The 22,516-nt window shown below is 55.7% G+C and overlaps 2 protein-coding genes across 4 annotated transcripts; both read right to left on the bottom strand.

The window, feature by feature from the left end:
* Positions 1–998: 998 nt before the first annotated feature.
* LOC118903146 (complement C4-like) lies at positions 999–15,354 on the bottom strand. Its single transcript, XM_036867883.1, has 41 exons — positions 15,230–15,354; positions 14,890–15,088; positions 14,493–14,685; positions 14,220–14,290; positions 14,047–14,135; positions 13,757–13,839; positions 13,477–13,573; positions 13,201–13,306; positions 12,955–13,087; positions 12,077–12,192; positions 11,795–11,965; positions 11,495–11,677; positions 11,179–11,364; positions 10,853–11,011; positions 10,460–10,586; positions 10,210–10,284; positions 9,733–9,930; positions 9,531–9,642; positions 9,368–9,438; positions 8,953–9,092; positions 8,635–8,844; positions 8,341–8,392; positions 8,150–8,239; positions 7,791–8,000; positions 7,536–7,611; positions 7,209–7,365; positions 6,995–7,108; positions 6,728–6,899; positions 6,276–6,508; positions 6,033–6,200; positions 5,598–5,657; positions 4,687–4,780; positions 4,423–4,609; positions 4,215–4,305; positions 4,006–4,080; positions 2,484–2,586; positions 2,271–2,360; positions 2,090–2,188; positions 1,836–1,919; positions 1,417–1,549; positions 999–1,271 (listed from the first exon to the last, which is right to left on the bottom strand). Exons 1-41 carry the CDS (start codon positions 15,292–15,294, stop codon positions 1,130–1,132), a joined length of 5,214 nt encoding a protein of 1,737 aa, XP_036723778.1. The 5' UTR covers positions 15,295–15,354; the 3' UTR covers positions 999–1,129.
* Positions 15,355–15,959: 605 nt separating this feature from the next.
* STK19 (serine/threonine kinase 19) lies at positions 15,960–22,506 on the bottom strand. Of its 3 annotated transcripts, none has more exons than XM_036867902.1 (7): positions 22,195–22,506; positions 21,900–22,036; positions 18,234–18,329; positions 17,808–17,947; positions 16,862–16,959; positions 16,554–16,750; positions 15,960–16,399 (listed from the first exon to the last, which is right to left on the bottom strand). In XM_036867902.1, exons 1-6 carry the CDS (start codon positions 22,292–22,294, stop codon positions 16,599–16,601), a joined length of 723 nt encoding a protein of 240 aa, XP_036723797.1. In that variant the 5' UTR covers positions 22,295–22,506; the 3' UTR covers positions 15,960–16,399; positions 16,554–16,598. The 3 variants fall into 3 exon arrangements, with proteins under 3 accessions (XP_036723797.1, XP_036723796.1, XP_036723798.1); XM_036867901.1 differs by having other exon boundaries at positions 16,603–16,750; positions 22,195–22,491; XM_036867903.1 differs by lacking the exon at positions 18,234–18,329 and having other exon boundaries at positions 16,603–16,750.
* Between the last annotated feature and the right edge of the window lie 10 nt (positions 22,507–22,516).

Here is a 22,516-nt window from a genome sequence, read left to right as displayed (position 1 = left end):
CCCCGAATGTGCTCTGTCCTGCCGCCAGCCTCTGGGTCTTTTATATGCTTTCTTCTACCTCAAACACCCTCATCTACCCCTACTCTCTTTGCTTGACTCCTCAGCCTTCAGAATCCCACTTAGATGTCACCTCCTCCAGGAAGCCTCCCCTGCCCACTTCTCACATTCCCCCAGACTGGGCCAGATGCCCAAACTATGTGCCCCACAGGACCATGTAGCTCCCCATCTTCACACCTTTCACAGAGGATGGGGGCCTGGCACAGGGCATGGCACAGAGTGAGAGTTCCACAAATTTCTGTTGAATGATTGAATGGCAGGCTGCTGACCTGTCTCAGTTTTCCTCAAAACTGATCCCAGCAAATTCCTCTAGATGAATTTCTAGGTCAGCCCTGCAGACCCAAGGGGTGCTGCCAAAGGGGGAGAGCGAGGCAGGCGGGTGGGGAGGGTTGACCCCAGTACAGCAGTCGGCCTTTTGACGAAGACATCATCAGATGTGAGGATTGCACAATTCTGGGAAAGTTACCTAATACCGCTGATAAAGGGATCAAGTGTCAAACGGGCTTTCAACAGACCAGGTCTCAGCTAAAAGCAAGACCCCAGAACTGCCAGCTGCATGAGGACAGAGTGGGAGACATGTAGCTGGATAGCTGCTCACGAAGCAGAAGAGCTGAGGTGCTGGCTGAGCACCAGCCCCACCTGAGGCCACAGTGACGGGCTGCATGGGCGCGGGGAGTGCCCGGCAGGCACAGTGAAAGGGAGGCTTTGGTGCGGACACTGGATCCTCGGAGTGCAGGGTGATCTGCCTGGGGCGGTCACTATGAGGGACTGAGCTCCCAGGGGGTCATCTGGGGGAGGGGGAGATTCACGCAGAGCTGGACACTGCAAGGGTCACCCAGGCTCGGAGAGCCTAAGATTATACAAACCCTGGCCTGGGCCCCCCAGACCCTGGAAGGGGCAGTGGGGACGCTGGTCTCAGTCCCAGAGCTACACACTGACACTTTGCTGCCAAAGGCCTTTATTGAGTCCCTGGCGCTGCCTGGGGCTGTGTGTGGGGGGCCGGGCACGGCAGTGATCCAGGCGTGATCCTTCCCTGGCTCCGGCTCCTCCGGGGAAGATGGGAGAGCAGCCCTTACACCTGGCAGCCCTGCGTGCCGTACTCCTGGAGGAAGCTGCTGAGCTGGGCGCAGGCTGCCCGCTGGCGGGTGCTCTGGCACAGGCGCTCCGAGGGCATCTCCTCGATCCAGCTGTTCGAGTCCAGCAGGTACTGGGGGCTGCAGGGGCGAAGGGGCAGGCAGCAGGGGTCAAGAGGATGGTCAGGCGGAAGAGCCCGAGGCACCTGGCTTCTGAGGGGACAGGGGATCAGTTCCCTCGTGAGGTGTGAGGAGAGCAAGAGACCGAGGGGCCCAGAGAACTCACTCTCCATTGAGGTCATGGGTGGTCCCGTCCAGACCCATGATCAGATATTTTTTCCCAGGTTCCAAGTGAAGGCGGCAAGAGGCTCGAACCAGGAAGTTTCTGGTCTGACCAGCAGTGGCCTTGGTATCCTTGGCTGAGGGGAAAGCGTCCACAAGAGTTGTCAGAGGGGAAGAGAAGGGGTTGGACAGCACTGGGGCCAAGGGCTTTGCGCCGAGCCTCTCATTTGACCCTCACCTCTCCCAATGGGGAGGTGCGACTGCTTTCCTGTTCATGGACAAGCCCAGAACTTCTAAGAGGCTGAGGGGATTTGAGCTCAGAATGACTGAATTCTCACTATTCCAGGCGCGAAGGCCCCAAAGCCTGAGCTCAGCCTTCTCTGTATCCCTCCAGCCCTGCCCACTTATCTGTCTCCTTCTTACTGAAGTGCAGGACTTGGGTGATACTGGTCTCAAAGAGGCGGAAAGCAGCTCTGCTGTCTTCTCGGAGAACCTTAACCTGGAAGCCTATGGGGGTTTAGGAGAAGGGAGGGAAGGTTAGTTAGCCCGAGGCTGAGAGGGCTGTAAGTCAGTGCAGAGCAAAAAGGCTGCCCATGGGCCTGAGAGGAGCACGCACAACCACAGAGACCCTGAGGGTGGGTCAGGGTCAGGGCCGGGGCCCAGGCGGGGAGACTGACCGTAGTCCACTCGGGGGAAGTAGCAGGCGAACTTCATCCTGTAACCATCCATGTCCTGCCGCCCCTGCTCCAGGGCCCGGCGCTGTCGAGGGCACTTCCCTGAAGTCAGGGGCCCAGATGAGCGAGTGCAGCCCCCAACCACGCCGTCCTCCCACCCCTGCCCCTGGGCCCTGGGTCTCACCCTCAGCACACTGGCAGACATCACCGGAGCACAAAGTGGACAACAGTTTGCTCTTAGTTGGTGCCCCGTAAAACACAGAACATTTGTGCTCTGGAGAAAAAGCAGACCGGGGCGTTAGGGCGCAGGCCCCCCTCTCTGCTCTCCAGTCCCATGGAGCCGCAGGACTTCCCTGCCACCTATCCCAAACCTCCCGAGTGTCGCCGGTGCGCTCACCAGGGTTGTAGTAGTCATACAGGATGGCGCTGGCTGGCTGCACCAGCCCCACGGCCACGTCCTGCACAGCTCCGAAGCCCACGCACTCCCGGGCCATGGGGACCTGGCATGGGCGGGGGGAGGGGGGAGACGTCAGGCACCCACCTCTGGGCCCTGCAGGCTGCTCTGATGTATTTCCTTGGCCTGTTCAGTTCCGGTTGATCTTATCGTCAGTGTCCTTCACATTTTGTTACCTTCCGGCCTCCGGATTTCTAAAAACTGCTCCCCAAGGTCTCTGGTGACTTCACTGCCCACGTGGTGACCTCATCCCAGTCTCCAGAGCCCTGGGCCCCTCTGCAGAGTCTCACATCACGGACACATTCTCCATGAAACGCTCCCTAAGCTCGGGGTTAGCTTCCGGACCAGCCCTGATTCTGACCTGGTCACTTCGGACGCCCCTCTCCCTCCCTGCCAGAAGCACAGTCCCCAGCCCTGGCCCTTCCCCTCCTCTGCACTCCCCTTTGGAGGCCTCGCCACTCCCTGGCTCTCCCCCAAACCCTTCAGACTGGCGAATCCCGAACCAAAACTTTCAGCCTTACTCTTGCATTGGGATTTTTGCAGGATGTATTAAATTCTCCAAATTCCCTCTGCCTGCCCTCCAAACCCACTCACCCTCTTGACAGCCTCCCTTCACTGATACAACTGAGGCCTGCCTTATCTGCCATAACCTGACAGCAGGTGCTACCACTCCGCCCGTCCTCCGCGGCCCAGCCGTTCATGTCCAGGCCCAGACCCCTCTCTTCATGCCCACACTGGTCCAGTCCAGCCTGGTATACCGCGGGTTTCCCTCCTAAGCTGCATGGTCAGCTCCCTGACTTGAATCCTCCTGGTTCCTCATTTTCCATTGTGTTCAACCAGACTCCTCTGCCTGGCTTCTCAAGCTGATAGGGTCTGTCCCCTCTGCACACACAGGGCAGGGAGGGTCTCCCCTGACCCACAAACACTTGGCTAATGGTATCACAGCATTAACACACCTTTTTCACATTTTCTCCAAGACGTTACAGTAAATGTTCAAAAAAAATTTTTGAGGGCCGTCAGAGGGTTGATAACTTTGTGTTAGCCAAATAAGGCCGTGGAAAAACAAAAACAACTCGTCTAGGACCACCATCATTTTAAAAAACAGAATACACTTTAATATCAAAAACAAAACAAACAAACACAAAAACCGGGAAGGGAGACAACAACCACAAAAAAACAAAAGCAGCCCCTCAAGTTGAATAAGTTCAGCTTTACAAAAGGCTCAGCCCCAAGCACTGGCACTGGCCCCCAAGCCACAGGGGGCTCAGCCCCTGCCCGCCGACAGGCAGCAGGGAGCCTCCCCGGCCTCTGCTCTGGCCCACGCCTGTCCTGTCTCCCTGCTCACATCACAAGTTCTCTCTAAGCGCACTAGACGCTGATACAGCTGCCTCCTGGGAAACCTCTTAACGCAAGCTCAGAAAACCCGGTGCCGTATGTGCCCCCCTCTGTCACCCTCCTTGCTCACCGAGTCGAAGTACAGCACGACGTGGGGCCCCTCGGTCTCAAAGTGACTCACGTAACGGTCAGAGAGGGAGGTCAACTGTGGGGAAGGGGAGCTGGTCACAGGGAGGTAGCCCTGGGCCCCCCTGCACTGAGGGGGCTCAGCAGCCGGGGTGCTGCGGGGACGGGGCGGGGCTCCTGAGGGCACAGGCGCCTCTGGGTGTCTGGCCACACCTTCTCCAGGTCCGCCCGCAGGGCGTGGAATCCACTCAGGAGGGTGATGTCTGCAATGGCCATGCCCGACAGCCCCACCTTGCCATTCCGCCTGTGGAGACACATGCCCTGTCGTCCGGGTCGCCCTGGGTCGGGCTGCAGACACCCGGCCCCAGCCTTGGGCCAGCCCACAGCACCGCACTCGCCCAGTGCGGCCCCCAGAGCTCACCAGATGCACACGGTGTACTGCACCCTGGGTTCCTGCTCTTCAGCCACCTTGGGGGCCTCCCTCCTGCGGCGGCTCCTCCGTCCATCGAAGAGCTGCAGGGGCGTCACGGGCTGGGAACGGGCCCCCGGCTCATCCCTGGCTGGAAGGTCCTCGTACTCATAGTCCTCGTAGTCCTCATTTGCTTCCACTGCGCGGGGACAGCACTGTGGCTCAGGCCTGGCACCGGCCCCTCAGGGACCCACGGCCTCTGACCCCGACACTCACTTGTGTACTCCACGTGGCCCACGACCGTCACTTCAATCTGAAGATCCTGGCAGGTCGTGTTCTTCATGTCCATGACATTGTAGGTATGAAGGACCTGGCTCAGCAAGGGGTGGGGGGAGGACACGGGACAGCTGGGGCCACAGACCTCTCTCCACAGCCACACCGAAGGGCACCTCCCTGGGCTAAGGGATTTGAGGCCCTCAGCCCCTTCTCATCCCCATCCCAGACCAGTCCAGAAATACGAGTGGGCCCAGGTGTTGGGTTAGACGGTGAGACAGAGTGGGGAGCGGGGACCTGGCCTGGGGGTGAGCACGGTATGTGGTGCACAGAGGAGGCTGGAATGGAAAGTTCAGGAAAGGCTTCCGACCGAGGCTCGAAGGAGGAGGATGAGTTTGTCACGTGGGACAAGAAGCAGGGGAAGCACATTCAAGGCCGGGAGACCTGTGTAGACGGGTGGATCTGGCTGGCTGGAGAGGTGGGCAGGGCTGGGGTGAAAGCAGAGGAGGAGCTAGTGGGGTCATAAGGAGGGGCTCGGGATGGCGGGGGCACTAAGATGGCCCCCAGAGTGGCAGCTGGGCTCCTGCAGGGAAGGGACCCCAGGAGGAAGAAGGAGTTTGGGGCACAACCATGTGTGAGGTGCTGTGGGACACAGGGGCCCAGAGCTCAGGGGAGAGGCTTGGGCTGAGGCATCAGGTGTTCAAGCATCAGCACTGAGGGGGTGAAGGCGACGACAGGCACCCAGAGAGGGTGGAGACCAGAGTGAGAGGGACATGCCCAGGACGGAGCACAGGGAACGCCAGCCCAGGTGTCTCTTCCTCCTTCCCCAGCCGTGAGGTCTGCCGGTAGGTCTCCCACTGAACAGCCCAGCTTCACCCTGCTGGGCCCGGGCGGCCAGTGCTGCCGGCTCTCACCTTCAAGGTTCCTTTGCTGTTTCCTCCCACCTTCACATTAATCTTGCTGCCCAAGGAAAACTTTTGGAAACAGAAAAGGGAAAGAGATGTCAGAATGGCACCCTGTTGTTCCAACTTATCTCCTCCCTAAAAACAACCCCACCTCCTCTCCCCAGCTCGCTTTTCCACAAAGTTTGACCTTCACCTGCATTATCTCACTGCCATCTCCTAAAAACCCCTGTTGGGTAGACTCTGCATGTTTCATTTTCGGATCAGAAAAATGAAGCGCAGAGGCTAGGTGACTTTCTACAGGTAGCAGAGCCAGTAAGTCTTCCCACAAAGATATCAGAAAGAGGTGCCGTGGGGATTCTGCAGGGGTGGGGGACAGGGGACGGCTTCTGATCTGGCCGAGGTAGGCGCAGGTGTCCTGGCAATCCAGGCGAGGGAATGGTTCACCTGCAGCTCCTCCTCCAGCCCCTGAACTTGGTGGTTGGTCAGCTGCAGCACGTGGGACTTGAGTCCACTGCGGCCCATGGAGTTGAGGGTCACGTTGAGCCCCTTCTCCTCGGTGGTGTGGGACGCGATCCAGTACGCAGACAGGGCGTCCAGGGCCATCACCGTGTCCTGGGGAGGATGGGCCAGGACTCAGGCACTTGGTCTCAGGACCACCCACCCCCAGAGCCCCAGGGCAGCCCCTACCTGGGTGCTGCGGAATCCGCCTTGGAAGCTGCCCTGGAGGGTGAGCCAGGATGCAGCCTGGTCGGCCAACTCGCCCTTGCCCTCCCGAAGCAGCAGGTGTAGCAGGCCGTAGGCTGTGGTTTCAATCCACAGGGCCGGGGCCTGGGGCACGGGGTCTGCAGGGCTTTGAGGAGCCAGGGTGGGTGACAGGACATTGCTCTGAGAACTGGTGACTGAGCCCCAGTACAGGTTATCTGGGAGTGAAAGGAGACCCACAGGTGAACAGGGGGAGGATGTTAGTTGCCTGGCCCTTTGACGCTCCCCCCATCAGGCTCGCCTGATTCTACCCCAGCCATCCCTGCTTATGCTCCGATTCCCTCCGGGCGTCTTCACTCATTCAGTTTCTCCCTTTGGACACACTCAGGGGTCTCAAGGTTCTCCGAGCCCCAGGCTCACTGCCAAGGCCCCCTCACCGCCAGTCTCCTGGGCCATGGCCATGAGGTTGTTGTGGGCAACATCCCGCAGGTCCTCAGGGGCCTCAGTCAGCGACAGGGCGTAGGCCGTGATGGCGGCTGCGTGGGACCCCAGGAGCCCAGAACTTACTTTTGCCCCCAAAAAGGTGTTTGCGCTTGAGATGGAGTTTTCCTAGAAGAAAGTGGGGAGGAAGGTCTGCGGCCTGGACACCTGGGTCCCTGAGGAGAAAGGGGATCAGCAAAGGGCACACACGTTGGGGGCCTTACCACTTTCTCCAACTGCTCTGAATTCTTGTCCGGGAAGACAGCCAGCCCGTGATGAAGGGCGATGACCACAAAAGCTGTGAGCGCCACAGTCTCGTCATTTCCCACTAAGCCACCCTGGTTGGAGGGGGGAGAAAAGGAGACGTCAACCAGGAGGGGGGGGGGCAGTGAGCGCCTTCCCTCCCGTGCTCCGTGGCCCAGCCTCCCAGCCCTGTACCTGCATGCCCCTGTGTATAACTGGATGGGGGTCGTGGAATGACCCATCAGCCAGCTGCTGCAATAGCAGCCACTTGGCCGTCTCCTGCAGCTTTTCAGGTGAGCCGCCCACCTGTTCCTGGGCCAAACTCAGGATCTTCAGCACAAAGGCCGTGAGCCTAGAGGGGAGGAAGGGAGGGCTAGGAATAGGGACTGGTCCCTGTAGGGGACATGGCCCCGCTCCCCCAGGCACCTGGTTATTTACCTATCCCCCCCCCCATAGTACCTACCTCTGCCCCCACCAGCCCTGGCCCCTCTCAGACACCCAGAACCTCTCTCCCAACCTCACCAGGTGCTGCTGTCCCGCTTTAACCAAGCCCCATAGGAACCATCTGGTTTTCGAAACTCCTGGATCCGCGTGTAGCCTTGGAGAGGAGAGGCAGCTGCTGAGGTGACACTGACTCTCCCGCTACTTGTGCCGAAGCCACGCTCCCCGTTTCCACTGGGTAGCCCCTCCCTTCCCCACTCTAGCCACCTAGGCTGCCCATCTTCCATTAATTGCCCTCTCCTGGCCCCCATTCCTGCTTGCCGCTGCACCCAGAACCTTTCTGGATCAGATCCACTGCGTGGTCCTTCATCTCAGGGGGCAGCATGCTCCACTGCTCTGTCTTGTCCAGGTAGCGGGAAGCAGCCAGTGTTGGAGCCAAGAGGACCATGGTTTGTTCCCCGCAGCCCTGGGGAAGCCTCAGGAGGGAGGCCAAGCCTCCCGGTGACAAGGCCCCCTCAGAGCCCAAAGTGTCCAATGGATCTGAGGCTGTAAGGGAGGGAGAGGGTTAAGGATCAGAGAGCAGGTCTGGGGGCCCAGGGTCAGAGGGTCATGGAGTCATGGGATCAAACAGGGGTCCACAGGTTTCACATGAATCCAAGGGTGGCCACTGGGAAGGGATTGGAGGACACTCCCACCTGTGACTCTAACAAAGCTCCTGAAATCTCCATCAGGGATAATATTGGGATCAGAGATGCCAGGAATTTCCAAGGTCCGGCCTCGGGGATCTGGGGAGATGAGGGAAGTTGGCAGTCTGTCCTGCTGTCCATATCCCCTGCCCCCTACAACCCCCTTAGGACACTGATGGCTGGGCGTGGGTGTCACTCACCCAGGGGGTTGAGTTCATAGACCATCTCCTCCCTGTGAATGGCCCCTTCATTCTGTCTCGGGGGAAACATAGCTGTGAGAGATCACACAGGCTACAGCCTGCCCCTCCCAGTGCAGACTCTCAGGACTTAGAGTTTGAACTTCAGGGGCCGAGTTGGATCAGAATTGTAGAAGGTGCAAACAGACCAAAGCATTGGGTTTGGGTGTTGAGCCTCTGGCCTGGCCAGCAGGGAGGGTGCCAGAGTGCGGGATAAATCTGGGAGCCCGGGGACCTGGTCAGGGGTGTTCCATTCACCTCAATTTGTAGGACCTTGGATACTGCGTCCCCCACAGGGAAATCCGAAGATCCTCGAGCCACCACTTTCAGGGACACAGCAGCGGCCGCTATGGGCACCACAGAGAAGCCAACGGGCCGGGCAGAGCCCGCAGGGACCAGCACCTGCTGGGCGAGCCCTCCGCCCCCAGCCAAGCACAGCCCCTCCACTGGGGACACGTGGACGCTCACCTGGGGGCAGGAAGACAGGAAGGGCCAGCCCAGTTAGGCTCCCCACCCTTCCCCTGCCCCAGGCCCACCTCCACCAACACCGTGTGCTCAGCCCCCGAGGGGCCTCACAGTCGTATCTGTATCCAGGTAGTTGTAGAGAACAGGCCGCAGCTCGAGCTGCTCAAAGCGGCGGACGGAGACGGGCAGGCGGAGGTGCATGTGGAATTCACGGAACACTCGGAGCCGGGCCGGGGTGGCCACACACAAACCTGATGGAGAGAGGGGGCACATATGAGAGGCCTGGGGGCATCCCGGCCGCGGGATCCCAGGAGTGAGGGCCAGGAGCTGCCCCAGCTCCCCCCGGCCCCCTCACCCCACCCCCGCCCGCCCCTGCTCTCTGGCCTCGCAGCCCCGGCGCATGGGGTGCAGACTTCTCCAGGTCTCTGCTCCTCCTTCCTGTACTAAGAGCAAAGGACTAAGCAGGGAGCCTGGGTCAAGGGGGCACGGAAGAGGGAGGCCATAGGCCCAGGCAGGGTGACCGCACCTGTGCTTTTGGACAGGCTCACGCCATGGATTTCCCACGTGGTCAGAGAGTCCGGGAGCAGCTGTCTCAATCTGCGTGGTGGGAAAGGTGAGAAGCCCTGTCACACGCTGAGCTGCCCCAGACACAGCCCAGAGACAAGGCCAGGTCCGCCACACGCCCTCACTGGGAGAAGCGGTCCACTGCTTCCACTTTCCAAAGCCAGTTCTCAGGGAAGAAGCTGCGCACGGGGATGTCATCCTCATCGATCAGGTCCTCCTCCTGCAGGAGCTCCATGGCTAGGGAGCACAGTGGAGGGCGATGAGGAGGGGGCCGCTCTGCCCCCCCAGGTGCCCCTGCCAGCCCCCCGGCCCCACTCAGCCCCTCACCTCGAGCAAGGCCCACCTGGCCCCTGGCCCGGGCCTTCTTGCGCAGGGCCTCAGCAAGCTGGCAGCAGGACAGGAAGGGCTCCCGGCAGGCCGGCTGCTGCACGCGGGCCACCCGCTGCTCACAGGTGCGCGCCATGGGCAGCCGTGTCAGCCCGTCCTGGCAGCAGCGCTTGGCTGTGGGGGAAGCGTACTGGCCCACTGCAGGGCCAGGTGAGGGTGGGCACAAGGAAACAAAAACGAGACACACCTCTTCGCCCAGCCTGACCTCTACATACACAAGGACTCACTCCGAGAGACTGGGAACTCGAGAGAGGCCAAAGGAGAGAGCCTCCGGCCCACCCACCGTCAACCCCAGAACTTGGATCTCTGGCCCCGACACCATATCCTGGCTCTCTCAGGAGCAGAGGAGCCAAAAGGCAGACCCGCATCCTGACCCTTGGGCCCAAGGGGACAGCTTCACAGGCACCCACAACTCACGCTTCTCATTAATCGCCTTTTGGAAGTTCACGTTTCTCTTTTTCCGGGCCTTTCTCTCCTTGGGACATCTCAGACCTGGTGGAGAGCAGGACTGCAGCCAGGTGTGGGGTGCAGGGCCTCCCACCTCCCCTCCTTGTTCCCCTCTCCCGGCCCAGCCCTTCCCACCCCTCCTCTTCCTGTCTTACCCCCTCAGGCCCCTCCTTCTTCTTCATCTTCCCACCACCCGCTCCCCTTCCTCCTCTGTTCTCACTCTTTCTGACTGGGGTCAGTTGGTCTCCATCAGAAAAGGCCAGACCAGCTGCCTCGAACGTCTGAAGGGCACTGTCCCCACCCCCAGGACCACAGCCAAGGTCATAGCTGTTCATAGCTTCGAAGACCTGGCGAGAAAAGGCAGAGATGTTGCAGAGACAAGAGTAGCTGTGGGCACGATTGGCCACTCAGCTGCAGGTGAGAGGGCAGGGTACGGACAAGTACGAGAGACACAGAGAGTGGGGAGACAGAGGCCACGGGGGCCAAGGCTTCAGGGGGGACTGGGAGGAGTCCATGAGTGAGATCGACCTGCTGGCCCAGGGCCCAGGGCTCAGGGCAGCAGGAGGGTGAGCCATGGAGGGGAGGGAGGATTAGGGAGAGGGGCTTGACAAACCTTGACCATGTCGAGGGGTTTGTGGGACTTGCCACCCACAGCATACAGAGCTGTGTCCATAGCTCCCAGGGCCACCAGGGCTGGAGAATCTGTTTGCAGGTTGAGCTTTACAGTGTCCCCAGGACGATACTCCTTGCTACCATCCACGTTAAGCTCCAGCTGGCAGAGGCAGGAGGTGGGGGGCAGAGTGGGGAGAACATCTTTCGGTCTCGTGCAACTTCAGTGTACCCCAAACTAAATCCACACCCTGTTTGCAATCACCCTGTCTTCCTTCTCTCTTAACCCCCCTAGCATATACACACAACCTCTCTCCCGATGCCAGTTACCTTGCCCTCACAGCCCCCAGCCTGGACGTCCACTCGCAGGGAGTTGGCCACCGGGACACCCTCATGATAGTAGAAGGCCACAAAGTGGAAGGAGGGCGCCAGGTGATGGTCCACAAACACGGAGACAGAGGTCAGGTCCCTCCTGGGCTCTCGATGTACAGACACGATCCGGCCCCGGGATAGGATCTGGGGCGAGAGCAGTGTCTTCTTCACTGCAAATCCTCAGCCCTGAAACCGCTACCCCACGCCAAGGGTTCTTTCCTGCCTGAGACCCTCCTGCGCCCCTGTCCTCCTCCGCAACCCAGCTCATGCACACCATGTAGTAGAAGTGAGAGAAGCTCCCACTGATGCCCACGGCTCGCAGGTTTAGGTTAAGAGTGTCCCTGACTTTAGGGGGTCGAGGATCCAGCCTCTCAATGGACAGAAACCCGGATCTTCTGGACAGGGGGGCTTTCACGGTGAGCCTGCCTATGGCAGAATAGGGGGAGCCTGCAGACACCTGGAAAGAGGGGCAGGGGTGGCAGGGTCAGTGGCAAGGACCCAGGCACCCAGCTTCTCCCCCCAGCCTGGGAACCCTCTCTCCTAGCCCACCCTCTCCCTTGACGGGGAATCCTACCAAGAGCTGCACTTCTGAGGTGGTCTGAGGGACAATAATGGGAACAACGACTTGGCCGCTCTCGTCTGTGTTCTGCTGAAAGTTTTTAGAAGTAGATCCAGAAGACAACGTAGCAGAAACTTTGACAGGAATGCCAGAGGCTGGGGAGCCTGACATGTCACGGACCAGGGCCTAGGTAGGTGGGAGGGGCGATGGGAAGAGCACAGTCAGTGAGACCCTGTGCCCTCCTGACCACCCCCGACCCCTCCCCCCACTGCTCATCCTCCCCCTTCCAGAAGAAACCTGCAGCAGGAAGGGGGCCCCAGGCACAAGGTGTCGCTTGGTTTTGCTTAGATCCAAAGAGAAGGGAGATGACACGAAACGCCAGGATGTGAGCTCTGCCTCCTCCAACTCCCCTCCTGCAAGACATAGGGCGGACAAAGGTGGAGACAGAGACCTGGGGAGAGAGGAAAAGGAGAGCCCGGGGCGGGGGTTGGCACTCAAGTGTTTCCCGCCCACAAGGCTGAACTCTTCAGGGCACAAGCCGCCTCCTATCCATCTCTATGTTTGCTGAGGCCAACACAGGACGCAGCACACAGATGGTGCATAACATGCGTCTGCTGGATGGATGGATGGATGGGTGGATGGATGGGTGGATGGATGGGTGGATGGATGGGTGGATGGATGGATGGGTGGATGGATGGGTGGATGGATGGGTGGATGATGGATGGATGATGGATGGATGGATGGTTGGATGATGGATGGATGGATGGATGGATGGATGGATGGATGGATGGGTGGATGGATGGGTGGATGGATGGGTGGATGATGGATGGATGATGGATGGATGGATGGTTGGATGATGGATGGATGGATGGTTGGATGATGGATGGGTGGATGGATGGATGGATGGATGGGTGGATGATGGATGGATGATGGATGGAGGGGTGGTTGGGTGGATAGATGGATGGGTGAAAAAAAATACATTGAGACGGGGGAAGCTCCCCCTTCCCCAGAAACCACCCAGAAATCAGTTGTAGAGAGATAGTCTCCTCCTGGGTCTTTCCTGGCTTTGGGTCTCAGATGAAGGGAAGAAGGGTGGTGTTGGTGCTGCAGAACAGAGGGTCAGCTCAGAGGTCAGAGGTGAGGGTCTGGGGTTATAGTCAGGGGAAGCCACTCACCTGGAGACTCAATGATCGCTGCTGCAACATAGAGGTGCAGCCCTGGGAGGTCGTTAATATTAATATTAAGCTTCTCCAGCACACCCTGAAACTCAGCCTTTGGGAGGGAAATTCGGCACTGGCCATCTACCAGCTGGGGCAAAGAAGAAGACAGGACAGGGAATGAGACTTGAATCTCCCACCTCACCTCCTCACCCTCCCTCACTCTCCTCACCTACCCCATGCACCCTCCACCCTCCTTCCTACCTTGGTCTGACTCTCCAGCCCCCGAAGGAAAGTCTTTTTACCGTCCTCACCCAGGAGCCCAAAGCGCACATATGCCACCCCCTGCACTGGCTTCCCGTAGATGTACCTGTCACCACAGAGAGATTCGGAGGAGGGTGGGCTGAGGGCTGGAGGAAATAATGGAATAGAGGGAGGAGGCCTGGGGCAAGGGAGGGAAGTGGGGCTCCACAGCACGTTCATACTGAATGGGGAGCCCTGCGAGCAGGGCCCAGCGTGAGGGACCGGAGGGGGAGTTACCTGGCCTGGATGACTACTTGGATTTCACTAAGAAAGCCAGGCGTTGTCAGGATGTAGGGCTTTTCCGGAATGATCTTCACCTCAAAGTTGGGAAGGACTGACCCAGGACGAATGGAGGGCAGGTCAGACTCTCGTGAAAGGACCCTTTAAAACTCCCCTCCCCTTTGGGCTGTGGCAGCCACATCGCCCTGCCCCTGCTCTGCAAGCCCCCCTCCTCTCCTCCCACCCCTTATTTCTTGCAGGAAAGAGGCTGCTTATCCCTCGTGTCTCCAGTTCTCACCATATTTCTTCACCTCAAACTGGGTGCTGCTGTTGGAATCCAGGCTATCTGAGAATCGGGCTGAGATCTTCCAAGTCCCTGGCCTGAGGACAGACAAGGGAGGGACTCAGCCCACTTGTGCAGGAGGCTCACTGAGAGTCAGTGACCCAGGTCCCTAGGAAGAGGACTGCGGGGGTGAACCAGAGGCTCAGGGAGCTCAGGATTGGACCGTGTGTTGGAGGCAGACAGCTGGGGGAAGTGGGAGTTGGGGAGGTGTAGGTGGGGGCGATCTGTAGGAGTGGGGAGCTCACTCTGAGATGTCTGGGATCACAAAGTCATCCTGGAAGATGGAGGAGGGGACATACACCTCCTTCTTCCGCACGCGGAAGCCACGAGAGTTCTGCGATGGGAGTAGAAGGGGTCACGGTCAGAGGTCAGATCAGCAGCCCTCGCCGATCAGGAAGGTCAGAGGTCAGGGACTCACCTCCACCGTGACCGTGAGGGTATCAGTGGACGGGCGCATTTCCTGATCCAGAGCAAAGATTCGGTATCGAACTGGAAATGGAGGGCGAGGAGGTGAATAGGAGGCCATGGGCCAAGGGAGGGATGGGGGGTCCTGGGCCCCCCATCCCTCGCAGGAAGTGATGGGGAAGAGAACAAATATTTGCAAAGCAGCCTTCCTGCTGCTTCCTTCGGGTTTTCTCACTCAAGGGGCTGGGAAGAAGCGAAAGGTGAGGGCCCTGGGGCTGAGACTCACCCCGCTGGCCAGGGTTATAAACAGGCTGGTCAGTCTGCAGAAAGAGGTGTCCCCGGCGAGAGGAGAAGAACAGGTTGACACCCTGCCTGTTTGTCTGTCTGTTTGTTAGCCATGGCGACTGGGCAACCAGCTGGACCTCGGGGGCTCTGTGGAGGAGATGGAGGCGACAGTCCTCCGCGCCTTTCAGGGAGGTCTGTCAGGAGAGGGAGCAGGAGTGGGTCAGAGACAGAGCAGAAGGAAAAAGACAGAGACTGAGATAGAAACAGGAAAGACAACTGGGGTGGGAGGAGGGGAAGGGAGAGGGACCGGTGAAAAGACAAAGATGTTTACAAGAAGGCAGAGGAGAAGAGAGCGGGGAGGCGCTGGGCAGCAGCAGGAGGCAGTGGCGGCCAGTTACCGGGAGGCTGAGGAGTATGAAGTCTTTGTCTGAGCTGAGGCTGAAATCCACCTTTGGGGAGCAGAGCTTATGAACTGTGGATGGGTTTCTCAGGAACACTGATCCTCTCACTACCTGTCCCGAAGGAGCATCCTGGAGCTTCACCCCGACTGACAGGGGGACCCCTAGGTGAACCACAGAAGGAGAAAACAGGAGCAACCTGGGAAGAACAGGTGAGGGTCAGCGGCCGGCCTCCCCTCAGGCCCCTCCACCACCACCCCTGAATCAGGTCCCTCTGCGCCTCCTCTCCCCTCGCCAGCCCTGGCCCAGCTCAAGCTCTCCAGCACCCTGTGTCCAGGACCTGGGCTTCTGCAGAGACAAGGCGAAGAAGCCAGATGCCCAGATCAGCCCCCAGAGGAGCCTCATGGCTGGAGGACCCAAGAGAGATCAGACCCGTCTGTCCGCCTGCTCCTTTCTGGTAAACTTAGGGCTTGGAGCAGAGTTGACTCTGGACCTTGCCCCTCCCCTGGCCCAGCTAAGCTGGGAAACCACGTGACAACCAAGAATTGCAACTGGCCCCAGGCCCAGTATTGGGAGGGGGGCACCCTGGACACCTGGGTCTCTGAGGGAATCTGAAGAAATCATGGCCCAGAGACTCAGTCCTTGCCTGTTAACCCCTCTCATCCCAATGCCCTGGGCACCTCCACCTACTGCATGTATCTGGGCGTGTGTATGCATATAGCATATACATAGGTGCAGGAGGGCCCCACATGGCTCAGCAAGCGGCTGGAGACACGTGGCTCCTTTGTTGGTCCCACCAAACAAGGTACTAAGAGACTTGCCTCTTACTATAACCCCCATAAAAACTGAACTACGCTGGGGTTTTGCTTTTTGTAAGCCTCTAACAGAAATTCTGTAGTTTAGGAGATCAGGCACATCCTCAGCACCCCAGAGGGGGAATTGACCTCAGTGTCCCTTTTAATCTCTGAACAATGAGGCAAAGCTCAGGCCCCCCTTTGGCTTTACCTCTACCCCCAAAACGAGGTGCCTGAACACACGTGTCACATTAAACAAAAGACATCCAGAAAATATCACAGGCAGAAGTACTTTATTTGGCAGTTTCAACCCAACATGTAGGGAAAAGAACCCTGTCCTCCTTCGGCAGCCTCACCAGAAACCCCTCCTTCCTATCCCAAGACAGGATAGTGGCAGCACCTTGCTGCATGAAAGGCAGCAGCCATGGCCTTGGCACCATTTCTGGCTCCACTTCCATGAAAGGGCAGAGAAGCATTGCCCAAACCCCACACTGGGTCAGAGCCCAGGTAAACAGCAGCAGTCACACCTGACCCTCTGCACAGACGCGAGCCCAACACTCATCCTGGCTCCCAAGCCTTCCCAAGGTGACCCTGTCTCAGCCAGGGCGGCCAGCACTCCTGGGCCCCTTGCTCCCCACTCTGGGGAGCTATGCAACGACGAGCAGAATCCTCATGTCTCTGGCAGGCGGAGGAGGGTTCCAGAAGTGGTGGAGACACTGTGCAAGAGAAAGACAAGGCTGGAGCCAGATACCTAGGCCTAAGGTCTGAGGAGAACTCAGAATCTGGCCAAGGATGTTCCCGGGTTCTGGAGAACGAGAGAGGAGCTGGGCTTTGCTAGTGAATGAAGCATGAGCGGGAAGAAAATCCAACCTTGGGTCATTGCGTTGTCATCTGCCAGAGGCTGGGGGGCAAGACTCACCAGTCCACCAGCTGGGCCCCAATGAGGTCATGCACATGGTAAGCGAGGCCGAGTCGCGCCGCGGCAGGTGCCCGCCGGCCCAGGAGCTCTGAAAGGAGTAGCTCCCGGTACTTGGCCTTCCGGACCATGCCGAGTACAGCCTGGCGCCCTGGAGGAGAGGTGGCACGGGAGAGGGGAAAGGTGAGTAAGGCCTGGAGGCCTGAGGAGTCACCAAAATGTGTTCTCGAGGGGCTGCGGGCCTGAGCTGCAGACAGGATACCTTTAACAAAATATTTGATGAATCTCCCAGCTCCAGGCACGGCTAGCCACCAACTTCCAGCATCTCGGACAGTGAGGACCCCGGCATTCACCAGCTGCCTAAGAAGGGGGAGATGAGGCATTGGCTCTGAGAACCCTCTCTCCTCCCACCCACTAATGTGTGGACACTGAGTCTCCAGAAGCCTGGACACCCAGGCAAAGGGACTGGATGACGGAAGCCCAGCCTGGAGTGGTTCTCTGCTCACACCACGCTGCCCAGTGCCCCATGCCCTTGCTTGCTCTGTTCTCCTACCTGACTGCCCTCCCCCGACTCTTTCTTTTCCTGTTATTACTACGTGTTCACTAAAACAGCTCCTTCTCTCCGAAGCCCTCCTTGACCACGTGCCCTGACACTCTCTCAGTCCCGCCACCAGGGGAGAAACAGAGGCCTTTCTCCCAAGCTCCTGCCACTACCTACGCACACCTCACCATAGCCCTTCCCACATCTCACCGACAAAAAGTTTATAAAATGCTTTCATGTATACCATGGGTTACAAAGTAGGGAGCTGGAGCCAGACCCAGCCGCCTGAAACGATATTTTTATTTAGCCCTTGCCCGGTTGTTGTTCCTTTGAACGTGAATGCTTTGGGCCATCACAGCTCCTACCATTCTCTGTTCCCTTGGTCTCAGTGTGATTCCCATCAGGCATTTATGGCTCCTGCCAGGCCTCTCTCTCTGTTTGATTAGCCACCCAGATCTCTTAAATTTTAGTCCAGGGCTCTTTCCAAGGCCCCAGATGGGATAGGCCTCTTCTCTTGGGGGCGGAGCACAAATTTAGGTCATTTTATTAAAAAGAAGAGTCAGCGTTTTTAACAGGTTCACCAAAAGAAAGAGGACAAGGCTGGATGGGACTGGAGGGAGGTAGGGAGGAGCCAGATGCCTGATTCTGTTGGTCCCGCAGGTCTCACGTGATTTCTGGGTCCCTGAAGCCAAAGGTCTGTGTCATTTGGTCCTGCTGGAAGCTAAGGTCACTACAGGCTGGAAGTACTGAAGCCAGAAACTTCTGCACTGCGCCAGCGTATGGGCGGCCATCACAAGCCTTGAGGACCTGGAACCAGAAATGAGACACAAGGTCTGGTCCCACCTTCACCCCCCACTGACCTCTATCCCCAAGACAACATTTCTCTTCCTATGTTTTTCCTTCTGCTCAGGTCCTTCTACCTCTCATGCTTTTCCTCTTCCTCTTCTTCCTCTCCCTCATACCAATACTTACCAGAGACCTGTGCCCTCTCTGTGAGAGGTGGGGGACTTGTCTCTCTTCTTTTTATTTCCATTCCCTAATTTCCCTGCACCCCCTCCCCTGGCCCCCATGACACACACACAGTCACACGCACTCTGGTCCTATAGTCCTCAGTGAAGATGATTCCTTGGGCGTCCAAGTCGAAGCCTAGTTGGATGATTCTGATCTCCCCCTGCTCTTGAAGCGCCTTCTGTCTCCACAGAGATGACAATGAAAAGAAGGGTGTCAGGGTAAGATGCTCTAGCAGATGCTATAGCATACTCTGGACACTTCTGTGCAGGGAGATTTTGTTTGCAAGTATTGGGGAGTTTTTTCTCTAAGTAAAGGAAAAATTATGGGGAGAGAATCAAGTGGATCACCAAATAGTCTCTTCCAATTAGTCTTTCACCCACCCACCATATCAGTTATCTGTTAAACAATCAATACATATTTTCTAAGACCAATCATAAGCAGACACTAAGATAAAATAGTGATTAAGACATGGGCCCTGCCCTCAAGGATTAACAGTCTAGATTTTGGGTGGAGAAGGTGGAGAGGAATATGGGATAAAATGTTTAAAACAAATAAAAATAAACCAGGACTTGTGTTTCTAGGAATATAGCAAGACTAACTCACCCACTGAAAATTAACTAAAATGCTGCATAAAATATTATTTAAAAATTGTTTAAACATTAAAGAGCTCACAAGATAATAAGAAATTACCAGACTAATATAATATCTAAGTGAAAACAAGATCTCACAGAAGTAATTAGGGGACTTCCCTGGTGGCACGGTGGTTAAGAATCCGCCTGCCAATGCAGGGGACACGGGTTCGAGCCCTGGTCCGGGAAGATCCCACATGCCGCGGAGCAACTAAGCCCATGCATCACAACTATCGAGCCTGCGCTCTAGAGCCCTTGAGCCACAACTACTGAAGCCCGCGCGCCTAGAGCCCGTGCTCCACAACAAGAGAAGCCACCGCAATGAGAAGCCCACAATGAAGAGTAGCCCCCGCTCGCAGCAACTAGAGAAAGCCCGCACACAGCAACGAAGACCCAACGCAGCCTAAAATAAATAAATAAATAAACAAAACTTTAAAAAACTAAAAGAGATAATAAGGTATGGGAAATATTTGAAGAGCCAATAACAAAACCACAATCACAAAAGTACATTAATCCAACTCGTATAAACTCATAGAACAGACAAAATAGTAATCAGTGAGGAAATGAAAGATTTCAATAACTTTAGTTACTAAGAAATTAGTAACTGAATAATGCATATTCTTTTCAAATACATAGAATATGTAGCAAAACTGACCATATAGCACAAAGCATGTCTCAATAAGCTTCAAATGACTGAAATCATATTGTGTACGTTCTCTGGCCATAATATCATTTATGCCAGAAATCATTAACAGCAAGGTAATTAGAAAATGTTTAGGAAGTAAGACATACATTTCTAATCAACCCAGTAAGTCAAAGAAAAAAGTCACAAAGGAAATTAGAAGATATTTTGAAATGAATGACAATGAAAACATATACCAAAACTTGACAGACGATATAGATCTATTTCAGTACTTAGGGGGAAACTACAACCTGACATGCATCTATTAGAAAAGAATAGAGGATAAAAATTAATGGGGAAAAAAAGTAAAATAAACCCAACAGTAGAGGGGAAACATAAATGAAATGGAAAACATACATGCAAGAGAGAGCAACAAAGCTAAATGATAATTCTTTGAAAGACTATTAAAATTGATAAACCCTAGTGAGACTGACCAAGAAAAAAGGGGGAAAGGGGAACCTAGAAAAAGCAGATAACCAATATAAAGAATGAAAAAGGATCATCACTCAAGATTCTACAGACAATAAAATAAGATTACAAACTTTATGCCAATAAATTTGAAAATTTAGATGAAATTGACAAATTCTTAAAAAATACAATTTCTTCCACTAGAGTGGACAAAATGGGATATATTCATAAAATGGAAATCTATGAAAATGAATTAACTATAGCTACATGTAACAACTTGGATGAATCTCAAAAATATTCATCTAATGAAACAAGATGTAAATAAATACATATGGTATGATTTTGTTTATGTCAAGTTCAAAAGTAGGTAACTAAGCTATATTGTTTATGGATAAACATATAGATGGTATAAGGAAAACTAAGGGAATGATTATCATACCAGTCAAGTATGTCACCTCCCAGGGACTTAAGACATTTTGATCAGAGAACGATATACGCGGGTTGTTGGCTGTGTTGTACAGTCTGACTTGGGTGATGGTTAAGTGGGTATTTGCTTTATAAACATTCTTTAAATTGTGTGTGTTTATATTTTGTTTTGTACAATTTTAAAGCTTCTCTAAAATTTAAGCTAACACCAATAGGTTAAAAACAACAAATACTCTATAAGGAGTGGTTCTGACTTGCTTCCTTAAGAGACTGGAGCTAGTCTCCATCTTCCTTTTCTTCTCTTCTTTCTTCCTGACAGGTTGCCAATTGCTAAATCCAACTGGATATTATTTTACTTGACCTCATCACAGACCACCGCCTTGAATCACAGGTTCTAACACTGCCACTGAACCACAGATTTTAAGGCACATTAAGAATCACTTGGGGCAGTAGCTTTAAAATGCAGATTCCAAGGTCCTGCCTCAAGAAATCTTAATTCATTCGCACTGAGAGAGTCCCAGGAACCCGTAGTTTTGCATAAGCAGTCCAGGTAATTTGGTACATGTAGAACTCAGGACATACTTTGAGAAACACTGCCTTAAATGCTGGTATCTCCCAGCATTGGGAATTTGGCTCTATTATCTGTCACTGCAAACCTGGGGTCCTTAACCTTTGGCCTCAGATGATCTGTGAAACAACCCCCTGCCCCCCCCAAATTGTACATATACCATATATATATATGGCATATATGCATTTTTCTGGAGAGAGAGCCATAGCTTTCATTATCTTCTAAAGTTTGTGAAAAGGTTAAAAACCGCTCCTCTCCTCCCTCTTCCTACCAATCTCACCCACATCCACAGACTGAACAACTACTCACATCTCGATGACTTCCAGTTCTGTATCAGTGGCCCAGAATTCTCCAAACCCTCACCCAGCTGTCTACTGCACAGTTGCCTTTGGATGCCCCACAAGCACCTCCAACTCAACTTGTGCAAAATCAGACACATCATCTGCCCCCAACAATTCAATGTTCTCCTACTCTATTCACTCCACCAACTACTCAGTCATCCAGAAAATCCGAAAGTTATTCTGGATTCCTCCCTCTTCCCACTCTCCACATTCCTCACCCATCCTCTCCCTCCCTATACACTGCCCTAATTTAGGCCTTCACCTGTTCTCAGCTGCAATATCTTCCTAATTGATCTCCCTACCTCATCTCACTGCTTCCAATCCATGCAAAACACCGTTCTCTCTCCTGTTGAACATTCTCTACCAGCTCACCGCCTTCAATGGAAGATAGAAATACTGATGTACAAGGCCTGTCCTAATCTGACGTCTGCCTGCATTCCCAGCGCTGTAGCCTCGAACCACGCCCGGTGACTCAGTTTCCCCAAAAGCTTCGCTCTTCCACCTTCATGATTTGGCATGCTCTCTGTAGCATTCTCCTTGGCACCGCAGTGCCTGGCACAATGCCTGGCCCAGAAAGACCCAACGCTTGCTGAATGGCAGAATAGCTGTTGGACCGAGTGAGTGATGGGGAGAACCTCGTAAGTGCCCGCAAGACACGGAAGCGCCTTCGGTCGGTCGCTCTGACGCCCCTCACCAGCTGCCGGTCAGCCACCGTCCGGTCGGGCACTAGGCTGTACACCTGGCTCCTCAGCGCGATGGGCGGTAGCGCATCCTCAAACAGGACTCGCGGGAACAGCTGCACTAGCTCCGCAACTGCCGCGCGCGCAGACCCTGGGAGGAGAGACCGGGTCACTGAGACGTGAACGGGGGCGGGGAGAAGCGGGGGTACGACTCTGGGGGCGCTGTTGTCCCAACATACAGGGTTACCAGAGGCGAGGCCCGCTCCCAGCTGGGGGTCTTTAGCCTCGCCCCGGGGTTGTCATAGTTACCTGACTCTCCCCTCAAAGGATCTGCCTCTACATCCCCTCCTTCCCGCCGCCGCTTCTGTCCGAAGGCCTCCGGGACCAAGCGATGCCTCTTCCGGCTCATATCCCGGGATCCTATGGATGCGGAGAAGAGGTAGATAGATATTGAAGGAAGAGAACACGAAAATAGTCATCCGGCGCAGAGCAGTGACGCACGGGCTCCCCGGGCGTCCCTCCTTAGAGACCAGTCAGCCCGGTCTTAGTAGGCCGACGTGGTTACGAAAGGGGCGTTAACTTGTCATCCCTTTGGCCCTTGCTGGGAGGGGCGGTGCCAATGCAGATACCA

The sequence above is a fragment of the Balaenoptera musculus genome, chromosome 11 (assembly GCF_009873245.2).
Source record: "Balaenoptera musculus isolate JJ_BM4_2016_0621 chromosome 11, mBalMus1.pri.v3, whole genome shotgun sequence".
NCBI lineage: Eukaryota > Metazoa > Chordata > Mammalia > Artiodactyla > Balaenopteridae > Balaenoptera > Balaenoptera musculus.
Note: the sequence above shows the minus strand (reverse complement) of the source record. Positions and strands in the feature narration are given on the sequence as shown.